The sequence below is a fragment of the Euwallacea similis genome, chromosome 21 (assembly GCF_039881205.1).
Source record: "Euwallacea similis isolate ESF13 chromosome 21, ESF131.1, whole genome shotgun sequence".
NCBI classification, from domain to species: Eukaryota; Metazoa; Arthropoda; class Insecta; order Coleoptera; family Curculionidae; genus Euwallacea; species Euwallacea similis.
The window spans coordinates 2,108,829-2,132,698 of NC_089629.1; the positions used below are offsets into that span (position 1 = coordinate 2,108,829).

The 23,870-nt window shown below is 38.3% G+C and overlaps 2 protein-coding genes and 1 long non-coding RNA gene across 4 annotated transcripts in view; 1 reads left to right on the top strand and 2 right to left on the bottom strand.

The window, feature by feature from the left end:
- Positions 1-23,870, bottom strand: part of LOC136415759 (tachykinin-like peptides receptor 99D) — a 152,729-nt gene that overhangs the window by 119,768 nt on the left and 9,091 nt on the right. The gene's annotated exons all lie outside the window — the stretch shown is intronic.
- LOC136415766 (uncharacterized) lies at positions 22-22,584 on the bottom strand. 2 transcript variants are annotated; one of them, XM_066400557.1, is made up of 6 exons: positions 22,051-22,584; positions 3,322-3,524; positions 3,019-3,267; positions 2,776-2,962; positions 2,487-2,627; positions 22-2,433 (listed from the first exon to the last, which is right to left on the bottom strand). In XM_066400557.1, coding segments are annotated over exons 1-6 (912 nt in total). In that variant the 5' UTR covers positions 22,053-22,584; the 3' UTR covers positions 22-2,303. The 2 variants fall into 2 exon arrangements, with proteins under 2 accessions (XP_066256654.1, XP_066256653.1); XM_066400556.1 differs by lacking the exon at positions 22,051-22,584 and adding an exon at positions 12,221-12,521.
- On the top strand, positions 14,517-23,814 carry LOC136415772 (uncharacterized). Its single transcript, XR_010752648.1, has 2 exons — positions 14,517-14,906; positions 23,394-23,814. It is a non-coding gene; the product is annotated as an uncharacterized lncRNA (long non-coding RNA).

Sequence of the window (23,870 nt, forward strand, 5' to 3'; positions counted from 1 at the left end):
AGGATAAATGAAATATCCTGATGATAATAACAATTCTATTCTTACAATACTTTCTGTTGAGTATAACTGCACATAATTCCACCGTGGTACAATTTATTTACCATCACAATAAACGTACTTATAGTAATACGATTACTATTCCTACTTATACATACCTTATTATCCTGTTGTTATAACGTTTTAAATGGTAGTAATGAAAGTTTTGTTAGAAGTTTGCATTGCAATACATATTGTAATTACAGCTTGGAAACTTTTACATCTACGCCAGTACTCAACAAATACTTTCATTAACTGTAACATTCAACTTCTACATACACCTTATTACAGTAAAATATTGAGACTAATAATCCTACTGCTGTATTCATGCGGAATTTTCTAAGGAATTTCCTATAATTACCTACTTTAAAAGGTCAACTACAAAATTTAACCCTAAATACCTATAGAAATTATTTAGATATAAAATCACATATACTTAAGTCTTTCATTGTACTTACATACTTAACATTAACATTTACAGCAAACTATAGAATAACGTGTGTGTGTATTATGTGTAGGACTGAAATTTTGTTACTTATTGAGACGTTATATATTTGAGAATTTTTCAGGATTTTGGGGCCTATAGTTTACTTAGTGAAAATCTACTATACCCAAACATTCAAGAAGTTTAGTATGTCATACTAAGCTTATGATTTTAACTACAATAGACAGTAGACGTTTTCGAGAACGATGGGCTGGCCCTGATTGCTCCTTATAAATTATTTTCAACCAATTGGATTGGTCCTCCATAATAGCTACTTTATTCGATTGGTTGAAAATTAGCTGATAGGGATTAACGCTATCCAGATCATCGTTTCCAAAAAGGTCTAGTTTTCTCGTAGATTTATGCGCATTTTTGCGTAATTTTTATGCAATGGACAGATTCAATGACAATTTAGAATTTTAATAGAAATAGGTAAAAGTGCAATTTTAACATGTTTTAAAAACCAATAAGCATTTGAGGAAACCATGAATGTGATTAATTGATCCGACTCATTTGTAAGAAGTAACTCTGCACAGAGAAACTGAGTTAGGCATCTTTGTTTATGATAAATTTTTCGTAAAGAAAGTCGTGTGCTTAATTGTACACAAAATGGAGAGAAAAACGCTTTTAACTAGCTCTTTTAGGTACACATCACTTCGTAATAGTTTTGGTTATGTATAACTCAATTAGTACGCGTGAAGTACTACCCAGTGTTCTAGTTAAAAATCAGTATAGCTTGTCAAGTATAGGAAGAGGTGTGGCTTATCTTACATTGACACACCTACTACATGCGCCGTAGACGGCCTTGTGCCTTGCGAGGGATAGTAATTCAAGCAACTTAGATTTTGTTCTTTGCTTAGTGAAACAATGTTCGCTTTAACAATTAATGTGTCTGAAGTAGTGATTCGTGACTCGTTCATCTCATCTCTTTTCTTTCAAATGCATTCTCTCTCTGGCTTATTTTCCTAAAGAATCTCAAGTCTCTTCCTATGTTTGACAAGTTGTCTTTCCATCAATCTTTCTTCAGGGTAGGAGTGATTTTTTGGAAACCCAGATGGTAACAATAAAATTCTCTAAACTATGTTCTTATTGGGATCAATCATTTGAGTCAAATATGAATCAGAACAATATCCATTATTCATTAGTACCTAATACGTCTAAAAATATCTAATAACTACCTAGATATGCAGGGTGGATGATCGGTTAGGGTCCCCGCAGACTAGCAAGTTCGTGTCGGTTGGTAGCTTAATTTGCATAAAGACATATTTGAGTGCGCGCATTCATCGATTTTAAATCAGTCGATACTCCGTATCTACCTTTAAAAATCTGAATTTGTCAGTATATAATCAATGGTAATGGCAAAGAGCAAACGTTTCTCTTTAACTTCAATGAACTGTAAATAATTGAAATTACAATCTAGAGGATGTTTTCAAAGGTTTCGAGCACCATACGTAATTTTCTTTCATTATTGTCCCTTGTTTAACACCAAAATCAAGAAGTGATATGTGGAAATATCTACGTAAATTTCCTGCAGCTACTTGATTGATTTTTGGCACACTTATCTACTTGGAGAAAAATAAAGGATTATAAAGTATAAAATAAAGGACAAATAGACAGGAAAAACTTTGTGAAAGTCGAAACCACGTCAACATCCTCATGATACCAGAAGTAATTTTAATCAAGTAACAAAACTTACTTGCAGCTTGTGACTTTTCTCTGATCTATGTGTGCCTTTTGGGAATTCTTACGAGAAATCTTATTACTAAAACTATAAATCTACTGGTCATCCCTTTTCGTCGGACGGCAATACTATTGACACCGACTTTCTTGGACCTTCTCGATGAACTGGGACCGTTTCAAATAGATCGTCCACGAGTTTTTGATGATCCGGAACGTTAACCATATTGTGAGATCTGAAGAAATGATTTCACTGAAATCTGCAATTACGATAAAAATTATTACTGACCTTTCAAATGCGGGTGGAGGTGACGGTGTCCTAGACATAGGGAAACTGGCGACTTCCCGACCTACTGTTAGTGAGCGAATTGACCCGAATGACTGTTCAACGGGTGATTGTTGAGCAGTTGAGTTGATGCCAATGCCTCCACTGCAAGAAGTCGAGGAATTAGAATTTTCACCTTATAAGATGCAACGCATCTAGATAATAACTTCAACACAACCAATATTTATAAACTACTGAAACGATGTTCTTAAATAAATCTGTGGCGCTTCTGGGGCACTTAGCGGCTACTTACATTACTGGTCCTGTAGTGACTAAAAATGGCAAAGGAGTAGGGCATTGGCTATGCGGTGAGCTGGCCACCGAACTCCTGGTGCTGGACACTTGGCTGTGGGGACACTGGGGTGGCCCCACAGCGATGGCTCCTGGCCCCCTCTTGCGCGGCCAGCAAAAGCTGCATCTTCCATTCTTCTCCATTATTTCTGAAACCGCGCTACGTCTTAATTTCGTTGCATTTCAAATAAAAGAACATGATTACCTAAAGTTTTTGAGCTGGTTACAGGACTTAGAGGGTAAAAGTCTCCATGCAAGGGGCAGTGAAACCCAACAGTCTGATCTCTTCTACGAGCTCTATAGGACAACACGCACAGTACACCACTAGCGATGAGCATTAACAATCCAACCACCATGCAGGCGGGGCCAAGCACTCGAGAATTTCCCGTGAAGGCGATTCTTTCTGCATAATCGTCTGGTTCCTCATCTTCTCCTGGACCCCTGTAGGAGGCAGCTGCAAGAGAGTTTCATACATAAGAGTGACCAATAAAACGAGCGTTGAATTTACCAGTTAAGACGCAACCAACAAGAAGGAAAAGAAACCCAAATATGGGTAAAATTATTTGGCAGTTGGCGGCTACAACTACGCCAGCAACCATGAGGCCACCTTCGATTTTCTCCACGCGAAGTCTGGATAGGGGTGCAGGACAGAGGAGGTTGTTGCCCCTGCAGGCACCCTCGCCCTTTAATCTTTCGGATACTTCGTTAGGCCTGAAAATAATATGTTTCACTCAATAAAATTAATCGATTATTACCCCAATCGCACTACCTAGTCATTGGAAGCACGTTGGAGCTTTGGCCACCATCGAAAAATAAAGCCTTAAAAACCTCCGGGTGTAAACTTTTGAACCCGTAGAATTGAAGTTTTCTACAGACCGAATTCAAATTCATCGCTCAGGGGATCGGAGCAAATAACTCACTCAGGGTGACCGACCGATGCTTCTCCCCGGAAAAACTGAATCATTTCAGAGAACGAATTTGAGTGAAACCCGAATCAATCAATACCAGAAAATGACGAAGACGAAAATAATGACGCAAACAATTAATAATCCATGGCGATTAATTGAAGTATTTGCGTCGTGCCGTCTTTTAAGGGCAAGTAACGCCTAAGTACTTTTGTCCTTTTTCAGCGTGGTATTTGGATCTACCACGTAGGTTCGTAGCGGCAGTAAGCGGATTATTTCTAAAAAAAGACACACACACATTCCGAAAATAAGACACGCCTATGAAGGATAGAACGTAGGTACTTAAAATTAAATATTAAATGCAGATCGCCCTTATCCAGGCGATCCAAGTGGATTGGCCGGATTTATCCTGTTCTGACCAATCCATACTATTTTAAGAACCGGTAATTTAGCATGGGATGTAGGAGGGAGCAAATTACCGAGTTAGAGCCATTTAGCACTGGATAAATGCGATTTTAAATCTTTTATGACCGGAAACATCGCAATTGGAGATAACCGTAAGAACAATGTAACGTGAAGTGACTTAATTAAGATATGTGGAAGGCGCGGTGACGCGAGGGATTAATTTTAATTAAGAACTTTATGTATATCAAATACGTATTAAATTTAGCACATATTACACATTGTCAATGGCTAGATTTTGACGTGGCACTGAGTCATATTTTTTACCAGAATTTACACCTTTGAAAATAAGTATCATTAAAGTGTTGGATTTCATCGGGCTTCCTTGCAGAGTACAAAATGCTAAAATCGGGATAAAAAATCACCTTCTTTCACTGAAATTTTAGAGGTGAGGGCATTTCTTCACAGGGGGGATGGGTTTAATTCCATGGGGACTCCATGGGGAGTTTAGCTCAATGTCAATAATTATAGAGAAACAGAGTAGCTGCACTGTCGGTTCACTATGCGATGAACGCAGAATTGATGGCTGCTCTACTTGAAGTAGAAAAATCCAGATGTTTATTAATACTTGCAGAGCCGAAGGAAGAGAAACGTTTCAAGTTTCCATCATAAATATTTCAAAAAATTGAATAAACCATAAGGCACTTTCACTGTGCTACATTTTCGCTATTCTAGCAGGGCCGGCCTTAGCAAGTCTGGCGTCCTGGGTGAAGTTTTTAATCACCGCCCCCTGCCCCCAAGAAAAACCGCCGACCAGGGAAGTCGACTGACCCCCCCCCTCCCTGGTTTGCCGCCCCGGGCCGTCACCCGACTTCACCCCCCATCAGGCTGGTACTGTATCGATCTCAGCGAAACTCGTATTACGGGCCTTTTACGTTGTTAAAATTTAAAATTCTCCTAATTAATGGTAAAACAGCAGCACAAAAGGATGATTCATTGCGGGTAAAAGCATGTTCTTCTATGGTGCAAACTAACCCAGTTTCCAATTCAACCGTATTATTGGATTTAGTAAGGTTCCCCTCGACATCACCTATTTTGAAACTCATTGATTGAACCATCCTCACTATCTCTGAAATTGACTCGTCCAGCAATAAAACCAATTGCGTTGATGGGTAAATGTCATACAATTAATTAGATTTTATTTTGGGGTTAATTAAGTTACTTTAATCGAATAAATTAATTAAATAGAAGGTTCAACGGTCGTGTGGATTTAATTAGAGTTTGCTCCAGAACATTTTAGATTTTGGCTTGAAATAAATCGGTACGCGTACATTGTTGTTGGCATGAAATTAATAGAGTTAGTTCCCATAAACCTTTCACATTACTTATGCTAATGAAAATATATCAGTATAATTGAGTCACGTGTTCACTCTTAATCCACGGGGTTGGGAATGTATTTCTGTCTCGAAAAGTGGGCTCAGTATTACACTTCACTACTTAACAAAAGCTGAGTGCAACCTTGTTGATTTATGCATGTGGACATGTTGCAATACGGCCAGTTCCGAGTCCAACTTAATTCATTATCCGAACTGGTGTAACAGACAATGGATGGTGTCGTAATAGCATAATAATTTACTTCACCGACATTTTCTAGTAAACATGCGTGTACGGTAGTTTCATGAAATAACAACTTCTTTCCTATGACGTTCATCGGCATTGTAATTACTTTTTTATGAAGTGACATATAAGTTTTACATTTATCATTGCCTGAAGCAAATGGACCTGCCTCGGAAGGACGACGGAAAAGCGAATTTTCTCAAACAACCTAAGGACGCGCGTCCATCCGCCACCAGACGCAGGGCCGGCCTCAGCGAGGCACGCGCCCTTTCCGATTCATGCCCAAAAGGCGCGTAAAGTTCCACACCGATTAAAATCATCTATTCGTTCTAATCCCATGCAACGTTCCTCATTAGAATGCCCATAAGACCTCAGTGCAACTACACGAAATCCCACTCAAGCGACATTCAATCTAGAACATAAACATTAGCGCGAAATCTACGATTGCGAGGTCAGTTCGACGTTGTTTACAGTTAAATAGACCACGAAGTTCTTAATATTTGCCATTGAAACGGTACGTTGCACGCTGCTCGGCCCAACCACCGTTACTCTTAAGAGCGGTCTCCAATGCCCAAAATACCCCCCAAGGTTGTGACTAATTAGGTTTTCGCTGGTCACCTAACGTCAGAGCCCCGACAAGTCCCCAATGTTGTTACATCAAAAGATTGGCAACTGCAGTCTAAACGCAAATGTAATGAATGGGTTAATTGCGATTTCCACTGGTTCAGAACCACGAGGCCTCTGGTTGGGGTAATGCAAATATACAAATTCGAGTGCGGCGGTCGAAAGTTTATTTAGTGATTAACGGGCAGAGACGAATAGAAAATTCAATGAACAAATATTAGCTGGAAAGCTCTGGATTTTTGTGGAGGCGCTGGAGAGCGGCGCTCCAGGGCGCGCTGCTAGGGAAATAGCTGAAAAGCAAACAAAGAGGAAAGCGAAAGAGAAATGAGTGAGATACTCTTTCTCCTCATCGTTAAAGAGTTCACCGCTCTTCTTTGCTGGTGTTCTCGTCCCGAAGATACCGACCTTATGAGCACCTCCTGCCGCACTAGCTTCACTTACGATGTACTTATATTTGTAACTCAAAAAAACTCTCAACGAACAGGCGAAATTACACGGAGTCAGATAAGAAATGAGTTAGCGTCGAATAACGTAAAATTTCACTAAGCAAAGTTCACATCACGTGGATGTTTTGGTAGGTAGGTAATTAAGTGAGGCACTTATATTGAGGTCTGGGTGAGTCGCAAGACGGAAGCTTGGTGGCGCATCCAGGCGTGCGGGGATTTGGCTCGCATCCTACTCTAATGCGTAATATAAGGCATATTCAACCTTAAAATTGTTTACTACTTCAAAAATTGTGCTAATGGCAATTTACTCATCAGATCAATAGCTAACTTCAATACAATTACTATTGCACATGCTAAAGCGAAACCTTATCTTTGATCTCTATCCAGTGTCTGACACTCATGTTTGAAGGGAAATGATGAAACTTATACGTGTACGTGCTAGTTTTGCCGAAACAATGCCAAATAAAGAGGCCAAGTTTGGGTATCTTTTATTCCGATCGAATAGAAATCGAGCGCTTTTTGTGCAACGCAAAAACGACAAACCAACCCATCGGTTCTTTCCATGGAACTACCTGCTTCGGAATATTCGTTTCCGCTCTCAGGTTCTCCAACGCGGGTTCCAGGCCCCAAGGGATCCATCCGGTGTAGTTCAACGAGGCAGGCTTTCGTGCCCCCGGAGCACCTTACGGGGCGACGGTCCAGAGCGGCGAGCTCTCCTGGTCGGATGTTCTTCTGGAGGGCAGGGGACGATGATGATTAGCCCGGCCGGACTTGCTTAAGGCTAATTCCGCCCCGTAAAATTTAAGAGTGCGGAAGGACGCGATTACTCGATATCGCGAAGTTCAAATGACTTTATTGATCGACACCGTCGGTGTGGTAAATAAAAGTATTAACGACATCTAATTTTAATCTGGATAATGCGTATTGTTGCTATTGGACTGAAGCTACACTCGACACGTTCTTATATGGATTGTAATTTCATTGATGCCATGAGCTAACATCTGCAAGAAAAATGCGCACTAAGTGCTGCTTTTGATTTTTTTCACAGTACTGTTTGAAGAGGAAATTCTCCGGGAAACGCCAAGTCTGCGATAGGAGTACCTAGACTGCACAGTTGAACTAATCACTGGAATGCACTATAATAGAATGACAATCACTCCTATAAATCACTGGCACTATTAACATAAATCATCACTGTAAATTCCGTACCATTCCCTATTACATTGTTAATGGCTGGTAATAATATTTTTACTTCAACTCATGAATGTACCGAGTACCCAATTTCGTTCCCCCTTCGCCACCAAGCAATTGCACACTCGATGAGACAATGTGTATGGGATAAAGAATTATATGTATAGGATGATGAATTCTTTATATGCAGCGCATCACCGCTCGAAGTTGAGTAATAAAATTGCAAAAGAGCAAAGTTCATAGAAAATAGTTATTTCTCTAGAGCACCGTTTGTACTTTGGACAGTCTACTGGCAAAAATACTTGCTTTCAGTAAGCTTGGCAAGTGTAGACCACTGGAAAATGCTGCAGTCACTTGCCTGTGGACATGCTGGCCAGTTTACTTGCATGCTGCTTGCCGGCTTTCTTAATCGGACTCGGTGTTGCTTTCACATGTTTTCCGGGCTTAGATTTAATGTGGATTCAATGGATTTAAAACTACAATGAAGTGGACTAGTTGTCAAATAGTGACGTTTGAAACGAGCGTGACATGTGACGCATGAGCCGCAGGCGAGTGCGCCAGTCACGCGAGTGAGCCACGAAACTTGCAGATATCAATTTGACAGAAATTAAATTCAACAAATCGTCATTGATATGGCGTCTTGCATCTGCTTCGTCTATTATCGATTATTGGGTATAGGTAAATTGGATTAAATCCGAGATTGAATCTTAATGTTTGCACATAGGGGATTTGCGGTTTAGTCACGTATCATTACTTATGGCTCGTATTGAGTAATTTACAGTATTTACAGTATAGAGAATGCACCATCAATATCACTGTGCTTCATGGATTACTGCGTTGTTTGGGCCATTCCTGTATCTTACGACCATTATATTTTTTGTGACGCACTCTGTGTATACAAGGTGTAACATATTATTTCGGAGATATTTCAGGGAGTGATAATACTCAGTAAAGAAATAAAAATTTTTAATAGATCCATGGGCAAAAATGCATCATTTTCGATATACAGGGTGGCAAAGTTTCACACTTTTTCTCATATCTTCTATTTTCTTAAATATGCCTCCAGTTAAATTTTTGAAAATGTAAAACGTTAAAAATCAAAATAAAACTATTAAAATGGCTGAAATTTAATTATGGCATTCTCGATTACAGACCGGAATTCGTTGACTAGACTTTCTTAATTTGCGTCGATAGACATTTTCGCGAAATCTACGGAAACGGTGAAAAATACCAAAATACTGCAAAAGACCAAAAAACTAAAGAATTAAAAAAGGAATTTAAATTTGACATCAGAATTGATACAGGATGCTCCAAAAAGAGATATAAAGCATTATTATTACATGACCCAAAAAACTTAACACCCTGTATATCGAAAATAGTGCGTTTTCGACAGTAGGTCTATTAGCACTTTTCTCATTATTTCGCAGACTACTATCGCTTCCTGCAGTATCCCCGTGACGACATATTACACCTTGTATATTCTAAATCTAGTCAACTAAACATGCGTAAATTTGTACGTATTCAAATCCTTTGTTTGCACTACAAAAATGATTTATCTCTTGGTAAATTTTACAAAAATATACATCACTAAAGTACGGTGTTTATTTGTGTTTCTGCACGGAGGACGAGAAGAAAAATAATGCCGAAGTACCATAAATTAATTTAAATCACGTTCGCCAATGTCAAGAATTTCGCAAAATATATTGCAACAAATTCTAATAGGTCGCATTGTTTGAGAAGCGCTTTTCTTTCTCGCGGTAATATTCCAATTTCGAACCAACTCGCAGCTGTTGGATTCAGTTTAGAATAGAAAATAATAGACAATTAAGCAAATTTCTGCAATTTGCGTCAGGAGTCGGGGTTTAGTAGTTTCGTGAGATATACACGTGGAATAAATCCTCCAATAAATTAATGTTTTAATTCCACAGCAAGTGTCTTTGCAGGCACCGTGAGTGCCACTGAGCGATGTACGGTTTTGTTGTAGCTTATCAGCCCGCTTTCTTTACGAGGCCTGATAAGCGAACACTTTGATGCGCTCCGCCTGTTTTTTGATAATTTCCGTTTTCAAACAAACCTGAGAATAAAATTAAAACTGATTCATAAACGAGTCTTCTGTAAGGAAAGACAAAATTTTAAAATAGAATTTCATCAGGTTGGCGCCACCTAAATTTTGAATCTCCTGGATTCCAACTTATCCATTTGTCACCATTCCAGAGAATGTTTATTTTTTAAACCGTGACTTAGTCCTTCGGGATTACTAACGAGAAAATTGAGGGGAGGACTATTTTAAGCTTCCACACTAAAATCTGGCTCATAATTGATCAGCTAGGTAGCACTTAGCCACGTGCTGAGTGACGATTCTGCCAAAAATGAGGCTAAATATCCGCAAGTCGTACTTAGTAAACACTAAAAATAAGTTATTGATGTTACAATTCGCGTTATAAGTGTATGATATGTGTCGGTAAACGTATCATATATAACGTGTTATTTGGGGGGACGTTCTAGAATGTTTAATGTCTCCATTTCATCACTGTACAATTTAATAGGAGTTATTGTTATTCTGGGAAACTTAGCAGCCGCACCGAGGCTTTTTAGTGGTATTAAAATAGAAGGAAACCACGGCCAATGAACCTCCTTTAAGTCGGCTTCTTGTAGAATATAAATTGTGCCTGTCTTCGTGCAGGGACGCTACAGTTTACTGCAAATAGGTACTGCAAGTAATGTGTTGTTCAATCACTCCGTGCTTCAAGTTTGTTCAATAAATTTAACGGTACCGGATTAACGTTATCTAGATTAACACATCGATGCTGAACTCACCAAATTTACTATCAAATTGAACTACAATTAGGAATGTTTTTCTCCCACCGATGGTTCTCTCCCTCTCGCCTCATTCATTGAACAACCTACGCTTTATACTAAGAAAAATCATATCAATTATCGCGAAGTATATAATGAAGGTCAATAGTGCAGTGACGAAAAAAATTAATAACACAATTATTGAGATAAGCAACAAATGTCGAAATGTAATTTTTTTGTATTTTTTTTAAATAAAGTTTTTTATTTATTGTATTATTAGTAGCTTGCTGCTTGCATTATGCAGGACGAATACTGGGCTAGTCTTTGATTTGAAATGTAATATGACCGTTCTTACCAGCTGCCTACAACTTCTGCTTAATTACTTAGCAGTGTTCATTTCAAAAAGCGCATTAAATGAACTTAACACGTTATCTTCGACATCCTGTAAATAATTTCCAATGGTTTCCTGTTCCCTTCAGGTAAGACCATCGTCACCAAGGCGCTTTTGAAGCCCGCTTAGGTCGCCTCGCAGCTACCCCAAAGTGGCGAAAAATGCTCTTTTCACCTTTAGGATTGTCTTGACAAATCCGCTAAAATCCTCATAATTTTTAAATTTTGAGATATGGAATACTTGTAAGCTCCATGTCCAGTCGAAGCTTCGTTTCACTGTTAGACCACGGGTCTGTTAGTCATTTTCTTAGACGGTCCCCTGATAAACCTCCCAATATTGGGCCTGGTGATGAACGGACTAAACCACTTACCATGTGCGGTAAATTCAAAAGAAGTTGCCTTGTGCAGAGCTAATTTTGAAGAATCTACAATATTGTCGAATTTAGAGCGATCGATGAAAGGTTTGAGAAAGTGCATAAAATTCTCCATCTTCTGTGTCAAAATCTGCCAAATCGGCTATTTTCTTCTTGTAAAAAGCAAAGGGGGGCTCAAAAATTTCCGCCAATGCCGCACACGCCCATTGCAAAAAGAGGACCGGAGCGACGAGTTCGGACATCTGCAAAGGTTCAAGTCCATTGCAAAACTCGTCGCTTCGCTCCTCTTTTTGCAATGGACTTGGACCGGTGCGATGAGCTGCCACATGAAATTTGCAACTTAAAACCTTGTGGAGTGGTGCAAGAAATATCTTCAGTTTGGTGAAAATTTTGACCGCCACTTCCCTGTCACCAACAACTAATCGAACGATGCAAAATCGGGGCTACACAACCGAAATATGTTTACGTCATACGAGGCATTATAGGCCGCTCACGTTTGACCGTCACAGCTGGTCAACCACGGCAGACCTAGGCACTAATAATTACTCAAAATTGAACCAGCTCTAGAGCTTAAAATCTTTGTCAATGAACAAAGCTTGACCACACTAACAGCTCTTGGTGATACCTATTATAAGCTCTTTTTAGCGATTCGCATAACATACCAGGCATGTTTGACGGCCCCGGCTTCCAATTGGGGTGCACTATCTTTATCTTTCCCGTGCATAGTGGACATGAACGTCATGTTGTCTGGACAACTCAAAGGGCTTGCCGCCTCGCCAACAATAGGAAGCACGTATCACTGCCGATAACGGTACAATATCACTTGAAAGTTTTTTTTCTTATAAAAGTGTATTAACCTTCGCCGACGATCGGTCCGCTTTGCAGCCGCTGATCAGCTGCCGCACTCACCGACCAGCGAGCGCGACTGCAGGAAACTGGCTGTGTTAAAAAGGATTAGAGGCATGATCCTGTCTCCTGCTACGCCACTGCGATGCGAAATGTCAACTGCCTCCTCCTCCGAGGCAGAGGAGCGCTGAGAGAAAACTTACTTTGGCCGTTGACCGATCTTATGGTGCAGGACTATCACTTACCGTTAATAGAGTGAAAAAGAAAGTTGCCTGACTGTTAAGGATTTACGCTTCAATTTCTTCGAAATGACTGAACTTAAATGGGCTCATTACAGATAAGAAAATGTAATTCAGTAGATATTACCCTGTCGCGCGCACTTTCCTCTCAAAGAAGTGATTGTTCCCCTGCAGAAGTGTTGGTGGTGCGTTCGAGGCACGAACATCCAACATGGGGATCGGGAGTAGATGCGGCCTCGGTTAAATGGGAGAAAAACTGCGCAGACGCTGCGGTTTGGATTGATTTGAATAACCGCAAAACCGCAGTGGAAGATGGGTTGGCGAGAATTGGGTTTTTTTGGAATGGCAACAATCACACTTACACCCTGCATAACTCACGTACTTCGTTATTGTTTGTCGGCCATTTTTCAAGTCGTGAGTTGCCTCGATTGAATACGCAATGCCTAATAACTTAAAACAATCAAAATTCCTGCAATATTTATTATAAATAAATAATTAGTTTCATCAAAAGCGTGCATTACATTCATTCGAACATTCCATAGTAATAGCTCAATTGGCCATTAATGTGGCTATTAATGGCCATTTTTTACTTGCACCAACGAAATTACTGAATCACACTAATTCTTTTGTTAGTCCTTATGTCAGTTCAGGTTAGCGTTAGGATTGACAATAGATATTAGGGTTGATTAGACAATAGAAGTTAGGATTGACAATAGAACAATGACAGGCAAACTAACAGCCACATCTGGGACGAAGCACTGTCGAGATTATTATATTACCGTCGCCACTAGATGGCCCGGTGTCGGGGAATCCCCTCTTGGATTGGGGTAGCTTTCCAGAACCCAAAAGCAAAGGCAAGGGGAGAAAATGGGCAGTTGAGGTATAGAAGGGCGGAGATGCGGTTGAGTGCTAGTAAATTCGTGGGTTTGTCTTTCTACATTTTATCAATATATTAACAGTTATTAACTATGGAGAACGTTCCCGATATTATTTCGACATATGTATACAATACACGTAACAACAAAAATATTTTAATTGATTGAGGTAATCAGGTTAAAGTGAGTAACGTAGGTTAACCAGGCCTTTAATGAACTACAAATCTCCCAAGTATTTGCAAGAATCCATGGAAATTAGACTAGAAGTACGTAAGCAGGCTTAAAAACAAAAAACTGGATCAATCCCAGTAGAGTTATTACATCGTAAACCGACAATAAGCGAGGTCATTCTAGGAGATTTAGAGTGGCCCTAATACGTGCGGCCTTCACGTTTATATCAAATTAAAGCTGATGGAAGTGACTTTGAATTTTTTTAACAAAAGAGTTTATAGGTGAAAATCCATAATTAATAATAGCGCTAATAAACAAAACAACGAGTATATACAGCGCGAACAAGATAGCGAGGGTGAGCATAGGGGCGTTAGGGTAATAGATGTGTTTTTGATTAAACGAAAAAAAAGTTGCGTATTCAAGGGGGAAGTTTCAGGACGTAAACAAGCCCGCAAAGTTGCTTCTGTCAAAATTTTAAAAAGTTTGACAGGCATCGTATTTGACAGAAGCGTTGCAACTTGTCCAAAGACTCCTATAAAAGTTTTATAAAAGTAATAGAATGTCGCGTTAATGACTAAGTGTGGCTCGTCAATAAATTTGTAACAAAAAATCGTCTTAAAATAGACAAAAAGACTCGTCAGGGCAGTACTAGCAAAAAAACTGACGATCATTCTTGACAATCGAAATGTCATAGAACGAAGCCGAGACCGTCATGTTGGGGCTTGCAAAAAACTGCAACGGAAAAATGATTTTAGCTTTCGTCTCTCTCTTACCATAACGCGGGGAAAAACACTGAATTCACAATTCAATATTCACTCTATAATAAAATGATGTATGCCCATGCTGGCTTCATGCCACGGAATATTATATAAACTGCACTTTTTCGTCATTCAATCAGCAAATAGAAACATGTTGACTCTAGCTTTTTTCAAAAGCTATATAAGTCGCCCGATAAGTGCAGTGCTCTGAATCGATCGAAACCTCCGAGCTTCTGAAGATGGTTAAGTGTATATGTATTACGAAGTTCCCATTGCAGAAACCGTTAATGACTCAAGGGATAATGAGCGACATTTTTGAGATAAATAAGGTTCTGTACTTGTTCGTTATAGCTAAGTCCTTTCATAAGCTCCTCAAGGATATTTAGAAGAGCGGAAGTGATGTTGAATATTTAGAATTTTCACTTTAATCACTGGAACACTGAATAGACTCACTAGGGGGTAAGTACGAATTTCAGCAACACATTTGTTTAATCTGTGATGGTTGCGTTGGAAGGAAACCACGCACTTTGATCTTAATTAAACATACAGCGTGTCCAAAAAGTATGCAGGCGCACATCACACACACACTGTTTGCTTTTGAATAAAATATGTGCACTTTCTTTGATTTCACGGTTGTTTGATAATGATTTATTGGTAACGACGGAAGCATCGAGCTATTTAATTATGCAATCATTATCAAAGGCATGCTGGCACAAGTTTGACCTATATAATTCTCCACTTCTAATGTAGTTTTGGTGCCCTCTCTGCGAAGGGACAAAACTTATGGCCAAAGGTTATTAAAATTCTTGAAATTTAAAAAAATAACCCTCGGGAAATTTTTTTTCCAAGTTCTGTTTAGTTCAGTCTAGTCCATGTTAGTTTCGCTTACTTCAGGTTAGTTCAGTTCTGAAGAAATTCTAGAGTCCGTAGAAATACTAGGAGTCAAGACTTATGGTTAAAAGGTTATTAACCCTAGAATACTACCCATATTTTTTAGTACACAAAAAGTACTCTGGGGCTCCAGGGCACTCTTTGCATTTGGGGTACTCTGGAGTTCCAGGGCACTCTTTGCGTTTGGGGTACTCTGGGGTTCCACGGCACTCTTTGCGTTTGGGGTACCCTAGGGTTCCAGGGTACCCCAATCTACATTTAAAATATAAACACACGAATCAAACCAACGAAGCCCGCATCAAGAGGGGATACCGATGATATGAAACTGCTGTGAAGGACAAATCGGGGTTATCAGCTAGAAAAAAATAGAGTATTTTTTCCTTTCTGGGGCACAGGTGTACCCCGGTTAGCATTTTAGGGTTAAAATTATAAGCAAATCGATAAAACCCAAATATTTGCTATTAGCAAAAAAGTCGAAATATTAATCGACTGACTTTGCTGAATTATGTACAGTAATATTACAGGGATTTTGCAAGTTTTGCTAGCTTCTTAAGTACTTAAACTGAGGGCTAACGCACATGCGCGTACTACGGCTAAGGAGTCGTAGTACGCCGTATGTTCGTAGTCAGTCAATTTATTATCCATACCTTTAAAGCATAACATTTAGAAAAATGAATAAGGAGATTAATCTCCTATAATGGAGCTGTAGCTATACCGATTTGACGAAACGTGGTAGTACCATAACTCCAGTTCTTACAAAGAAAATTTTATTTCGGCCCTTTTTTGGGAATAATTGTTACTAAAATCCGGCGGGGTATATTACCACAAAATGGTGACTCAGGCGTAACATAAGGGCACCTTAGTCTCTTAAAAAAGAGCCGCAGTATGCAATTACTGTTGATGGTTGTTCAGGCATAAAGGACCAAAGGTGCGTTTGATCCTTCGCGTTGGGCCGAAGTATGGTGATTCCGCAAAATGGCCGTTAAGTTAGTTATGAACTTAATAAGCATATTCGGACCACTTTAAGTTCGCACACTGCTCCGTGCAAAATTAACTAACAACCTTTCTAACTACAGCTAAAATTTACTGGTAACAAAACAGTTTTATTTTGAAATAGATCTTCTGGACTGAGATATTCGGTAAATTTATTTTGTTAATGTGTACTTGAACTTGCAATAATTATTATAAATTATTTATTCCAATTGAATAAGGCTGAATTAATATTTTGTTATTGAACTATTTGACGCAGTGTGAACGATTCGTTCTTCAGTTACAATTGTAATAAAAACGCGGAAGCCAATAAACAAAAGCTTCCTGCAACCTGAGATTTGTGGATGGTTCGGTTAAGACTTTTGTGAGAGTAAACGCGTGTAGCATTTACCGTTAAATGTTGCTCAAAGAAATATTTTTAATTTTCAAGCAAAAATGACTCAGAACTGTATTTAAAGCGTGAATAATTATATATTTCCGCTTTAATAAAAATAAATTTACAAAAAAAGCCCGGAAGATTTATTTCAAAAAATAACTGCTCATTCCAACATATGTGTCGGATTAGGTTTCTTCAAAAAATAACAAAATAAACGTAAGTATCTGGAACGCTGCTTTAGTTTTAAGAATCGAGGAAGGAATGTCCCCTAACACAATGCGTCGTGGCCATCCCCCGAGCTTACGTGTTTACATTAAAAAGAATGAACGAAGAAATTCTCTATCATTTTTTTAATGAAAGCTCACACAGCCATTCCTGACACGAAATTCATTCTCGAATTTTACCTTTACTATAATCTACGATATTAAAGTATTGTCATCTTATATTGCAAAGATCACGTCATTTCAACGACCGTGATTGAGCGCAAAGAGCAGGTCTTTTGACGATTTACAAAATATGTATTCAAGGAGGAAATCACTATAATGTTCAGATGTCCATGACCTAACGCAAAAAGCAAGTTTTTCAACAATGCCTTTTTTTTAATTTTTATGGAGCTATCCAGTTAATCTATGTTTCTATCAATTCATAAAGCTGACACGAACATCCGTTAAACAAAACCCCTAATAACAATAACATAACACATAGATTACCAAATGTTCAAAGAAAAGCCAAAATAACAAACCGTTAAAATATACCAATATCAAAAGTTATTATCAACAGACAAATTAAACTTCGTTTTCTTCAAACTCGCCTGGCCATATTCATGTCTTTGACCACAAGTCTTTTGCAGTTGGTAGCAAAATTTTTAATTTCTTCCCGATCGTTAGGCAATATCTGGAAAACAATATATCTGAACATTTAAAAAGAAAATTTAAAACTAGGTGCGGATAAATTAGAATTGAGAGGAAATTTCTGCTTCCAGCAGAATAATGATTCTAAACATTAAGCTCATACGGCACATCAGTGGCTAATCTTTAATTGCCTTCATTTATTAAAAACACCTCCCCAACATCCCGACTTGAACCCTAGAGAACGTTTATGGGATTATTTGGAGAAATAAATTCGGAAACATTTACATATGTAGTTCACAATAAAACGGGTTTAAAAAGGGCTATCTCAGGAGAATGGTCACAAAATCAAATGACCTATACAACAAGAAAAATAGTTCGGTCAATGCCAAATCGTTTATTAGAAGTCCTTAAACAAAAAGGATACCCCACGTGATATTAATTTTCTATACATTTGCAAATATCGACTATATTACCTGTACCAAGACTTTTATGGAATCAATTTATTATTAGAAAATTTAATTAATTTTTTTTAATAAGTTTGAGTTTTTGTAGGATTATTACTTGCATAAGTATACATAATACGATATACCTATTTAAATAAAATTTAGTTTCAATTTCAAACGCCCAAGGCATTTACATCTTTTAATGAAGTAGAGTACTGTATCAAGACTTGGGGATAAATGTAGTTGTTAGAGTTCGTGTAGATAAAAACGAGATAGAGCAAAAGACTCGCCATTTTACAAGAGTGGTCGTACGACTCAGCTCTACCAGAGATGAGAAGCGACTGATCCCTTATCAATAACAATTACGAATTGTTTATATTGCTTGGAGCGCTTGCCACGTTGGTTTGTGTCTAATAAGACCCAGGTTTTAACATTGTTGAATCAGGTATTAACAATTACACCACAGATTCCTTATGCAATAACAATAAGAAATAATCGAACTTAAATAAATTGGCACAATAATAATCGAGAAATCTATTAATTTACGTGCAAAACGATATCCATAAATACGGGCAAAAACGTGGCCAAGCCGGCAACGCGGCACTAAACGGTGCGAGCAGTACCAGGTGTGTATGTCGTCAGGCGTACTGCTCCAAGGCGAATAGCGCGGTCGCCACATTGACTTGGGTCTAATAAAACGCAAATCTTCACATTTTTTAATCAGGTGTTAACAATTATATCACATTTTCCTTATGCAATGATAATAAGAAATAAGCGAATTTGCATAAATCGAAACATTAATAATAACCGAGAACAGCATTAAGTTACATGCCAAACAATATCCATAAATGCGAGTCAAAATGTGACAAAGCCGCTAACAAGGTACTGAACGATACAGATAGTACCAGCTGAGCGTGTGACGTCAAACAAAGACGAACCTCGACGGCCATGGCGCGGTTGCCACGTTGACTTAGATTTAAGCAAACCATAAGTAGGAAAATGGTCTAGATGGGTGGCACAGTTGCCACGTTGACGTGGTTTTAATAAGATTGCACATCTCGCGTTACAATCTCAGAAGCTTATTCGCCGTACTTTTGCAAAAGCGGCAGCGCAGAATTCAGTCGCAATGGTACTCATCAGTTAGATGTCTGGGAATCCACCGTACACCAAATTGTGGTACTCTCGTTTTGTTGTAACGATGTAAACACTTAAATGAATAAGCGAGATTATTCTTTTGTTGGGGTGTTGGAGTTGCACCAATTTGACGAAACGTGAGTGTGTAGTTCTTACAAAAAAAAGGAGTGAAAGTTGCGTTCTTCTCGATTTCCAATCTGAATTAACCTGAAAGAGTTCCGGTTAATTCAGATTCGTTTAATTACCAAAGGTGTGGAAGTTTCGTCAATCTAAAATTTCTCACATCCGCAAAGACTTTTATATTGTATGCACATACGACAATTTTTGTATTCATCTTCATGCCCTTTCCATTAAAACTTACGGTCTTTTAAAAGGGACACTCAGTATATTATTATTTCCCTAGGTGAGTCTCAATTGAACCGTTTTCGGTTCCATAAGAATAATGTGCTAGACAGCGAGCACTGTTGAATCTATGCGACTCTTATGTAACAAAAATTCTCCATAATGTGAAAATTATTAATAAGGAAGCAGTAAAGAATTTTTCTTCCATGATGTTCATATAGGTTTAACGTTAGTCTTTCTCTAGTATGTCATTCTTATAGAAAAGAAATTCTTCATTTGCGTGAAAATCGTTACAGGTACTATCATTAAACCACATATTTTTGAAAAAAAATCGCCACATTCTCAAGTGAAGAACTCGAGTACTTGGCAAGTGTGGAAAGAAGTTATTTTGCCACGGAGGTTGCCGTAAGTATCAGTTTGCTTAGAGATGCAATAAGCCAGGTTCTATAAAAATCCATTTGATAAGATTAACCAAATTCAAATTAACTGCTATATCCCCTTTTGAGACCGAAATAGCATATTGTTTATTTAATTAATTAGTGCTGTAAATAAGCTATAAACATTTTTACACGCAGATGTGCTGGAAAATGCTAGTGTCTCCGTGGGAATGAATGCGAAAAAGCGACATTACAGCAAGCTAATATGAGTTTTAATTTACAATTCAGGCAAATATACATATTTTTCAAAGGAAACTGGGAGAGGGGCCTCTTAAAACCATTTGTCATGTACCTCTTTATCCTTATCGATAATACAATACAATTACGTTGTCTGTACTTAAACCACTGCCCTTTTTGTCAGTGCGTGGAAGTCATCTAAGACGGATTAACTTCGACCAAAGGTCTAAGTCAACGTATTAGGGTCATCCTAGGAGTCCAAAGTTCCGCTGGCTTCGGTAACCCTAAAACCACTGCCCTTTTATCAGTGTGGGACAGTCGTCTAAGACGGATTAACTTCGGCCAAAGGTCTAAGTCAATGTATCAGGTCCAACTTCCATTCACTCCAACTACCCTTAATAATAAATCATATTATCAGTTTCATGTACATGGCTCCCTACATATATAAATACAAGAGTATAGAGGCTGAACAGTAGCTTTTCTGATTTTATGTCCTCTGAAACGGACTATTCTTACATCATATTGTTCCGCACAAAGTACTTGTACTCTACTTTCCCTTCATTTGAAACACTAGTAAATTAGTGAGTTGTTTCGATCCTGACAAGACAACATAGTGGTGTCGACCACATGCAAAACGCCGGCTGGTGTCACAACTCATAATTTACACATTAAATATGATAAGAAACAATATACAGGGTGTTTCATAATAGTATGTAAAAAATCAGGGGGTGAATGTGTGAATGATTTTAAGAAGAAAGTTGATGAGAATATTTGTCCGTTTTCGCTTTCTATCTGAAGTACAGCTTTTTCCTAATAAATTCGTTCCGGCAAATTTAATGTTCTTATGAAAATTGGAGAGTGTAAAATAGGTGTAAAATTTTTTAAGGGGAAAACTGATTTTAATTTCACCAGTCCCCATTGAGGTGACCCTGAACAATTTAAACGATAAATATGATACGCCACTGTTTTTTAAGTAAAAATAATTCTTTGAATGCTCCATGTTTCTGTGAAAAATAAAGAACTTATTAGGAAAACTCTGCATTTCAGACAAGAAACAGAAGCGGACCCATGATCGTATACACTTTTTTCTTGGAATCGTCCATATAGATTGAGTGTCTGAATTTTTCCCATCGCATTGTAAAACACCCTGTACAACACTTAATTTTTTACTTTATTTTAGGATTCTCAGCGAAATTCTCTCATTCTCTGATCTTTTCATTCGAATGCGAAAATCTCTCTTCTCTCTTCGGTAATTTAAACCAATAAAAGAATAGAAAAGTTGTTGCGATAAAACTAGACTAATCAAAATATTTAAGTTAAATTTATGTTCACTTTAGACAACCACGCTGAGTGAATCGTCTCGTATTTTATTTTAAAAAATAAGCTTTTAATTAGAGAAATAAGTAACATCAAGGTGCAAAGTTCTTTGGCGTTTCACTGAGTCTATGGCGGACTATAATTTCCGTCCAAAAATATAAGTGGTGGTATATTTCCGAATCAATATGATAATTCCTTCAAGAGCTCCATCGTGTTCCGTGCAAAAGCATCTACGGGAAACAGTTATTTTTTTCTATAAAAGCTGGTTTGCGAGATAATTATTTATAATTGCCGATTTTGACCTTTGTGAAAATCTGCCCATTCGGCCGAATTTGAATTGCTATTGGTAAATTGCACATATACAAACAAAGTGGGTAAACCTTGTGCAAATACCAACACCTACGTAGGCATAGATTCGAGGCGTAAAGATATTGTTCCAATGGGGAAAACATGTCTCACTGTTTTCAAAACAGAATCAGGTCAGTCTAACTACAACTTGGTACATTAATGTCTATGTGCATTCTTGCATATTTAAACATCTAGTTGGAAAGATCAATAAAACTGCCCTCTGCAGGCAGATACAATATAAACACAAACCAAATCAAAACAAAGGGATTACAAATAAGGACGTTTCTTTGTACTTACATGAAGGAGTCCGTAATTCCACTTAGATGAGTAATGCTGCAGCATCTTTAACACGAAAACAAACCGATTCCTGGCCTGCCTGAATTATAACACATTTTCGAATAGGGTCAATGAACCACTTCCCGAGGAGCGTTGAATGAGCATTGTTCCAGTGAAAAATTCACAGTTTTCCGGTACCCCGAGCGACGTCTAATTAATACTTGTGCAGTCTAAATGACAAAAACATTATTAGCGGTGTGAGCGCGATAGTACTCAATAAGATTAAATTGTCATGTTATCTAATTATCACAGGGCCGGGACAAGGCCACAACCCTCCCACAGCACTTCGGACGATCTGTTGCACGAAACTGTAAACTTTTATGTAGTTGCAAAAGCAAATGTAAACGAACGGGACTGATCGCCGACCCACAAAACATTTAATGGTAAAACACAGTGCCCAACTTGGACAAGATTACATACAAGAGATATCAGACTGTACAACGCAGGGCCGATGGCGTGACGTCAGCCAACTAGCATGGCAAGAGTGTTCAATAATCTTTTGTGAAGAAAGAGAGAAAGCGAGGAAGCTCTTCATATGAGTTTATTGCTCATGACCTGCCCATCTGCGCGGCATACGATGCGCGAGTCGGAATGAATGTAGATGGGAAGTGCAACAGAGGCATTGTCAAGGGACAATGAAATAAACGCTACAAAAGGAATATTGTCTTCGAATCAACGTACATGACTTTCAGACTATTCCTTTATAGGATCTGGAGAAATAAACTATTACACATAATGAGCTTGAAAAATGTTAAACTACATTCAGGGCCGGCATTAGCAAGTCTAGCGCCCTAGGCGAAATTTTCAATCGTCGCTCCCCTGCTCCCAAGAAAAACCGCCATCCTGGACCGTCGTCGAACTTTGCCCCCCAATAAGGCCGGCACTGACTACATTAAGTAATATGTATATTTTAAATTTCGCATATGAGTTGTTTATAAGCAATACTGTCACGGAAAATGTTCTTTTTTTTCACAATCGACAACAGCGATTAAATTGATTTAAGGTCATTTTGATGGTGGTTGGGATGCAATGCGATATCTAGGAAAAATGCACTTGCAATAGCAAACCATTTTATTCATCGTTTTGACTTCTCAGCAAATTACACACAAAAACGTGTCCTGCCTGTAAAACAAACGTGCACAATTACTTAGAATAGTAGATATACATAAACTTCGATCTTACCTTATTACTAATTTTACAACAAATAAAATCAATTGAATTACATCTTATTCAATTGTCCTTCTTACTTTCCGCAATCTCCCCTTTCGACTCTTGTTTGATAATTTTCCCAATTTCATTTTCAGTCTTCATCAACGGAGTTTCGTCGTTCTCAGTCTCCCTTTGAGTCTGCAAATATTTCGGAAACCAAAAGCACGCATAAGTCAATTTCAAGAACAACCACACTAGGAAAGCTAGGGCTAAGTATGAACAGGATGAGAAGACCATCTTCCACAAGTTTACTACTACTTTTTGGTGTTTCATTGTGGATAATGTATCGAACGATCTAATAATTCAGATCTCTGTGGATGTATGGCTTAGCAACACTACGATCACAACAGACATATTACTATATCATATTTCATGCTACATGAAAGTACGCAAGTGTGTCCTCTTTTTTAATGAATATACACACAACAATGAAGTCAAAATATACAACACTACCTGCTCACAAATATTACTGTTACGTGTTAAACTGGCAGTTAGATCATCCAAATTCTCCACGTATCCCATGCTTTTTTTTCTTTGACATAACTCCATCTTCTCTTGCATCTTCAGTAGGC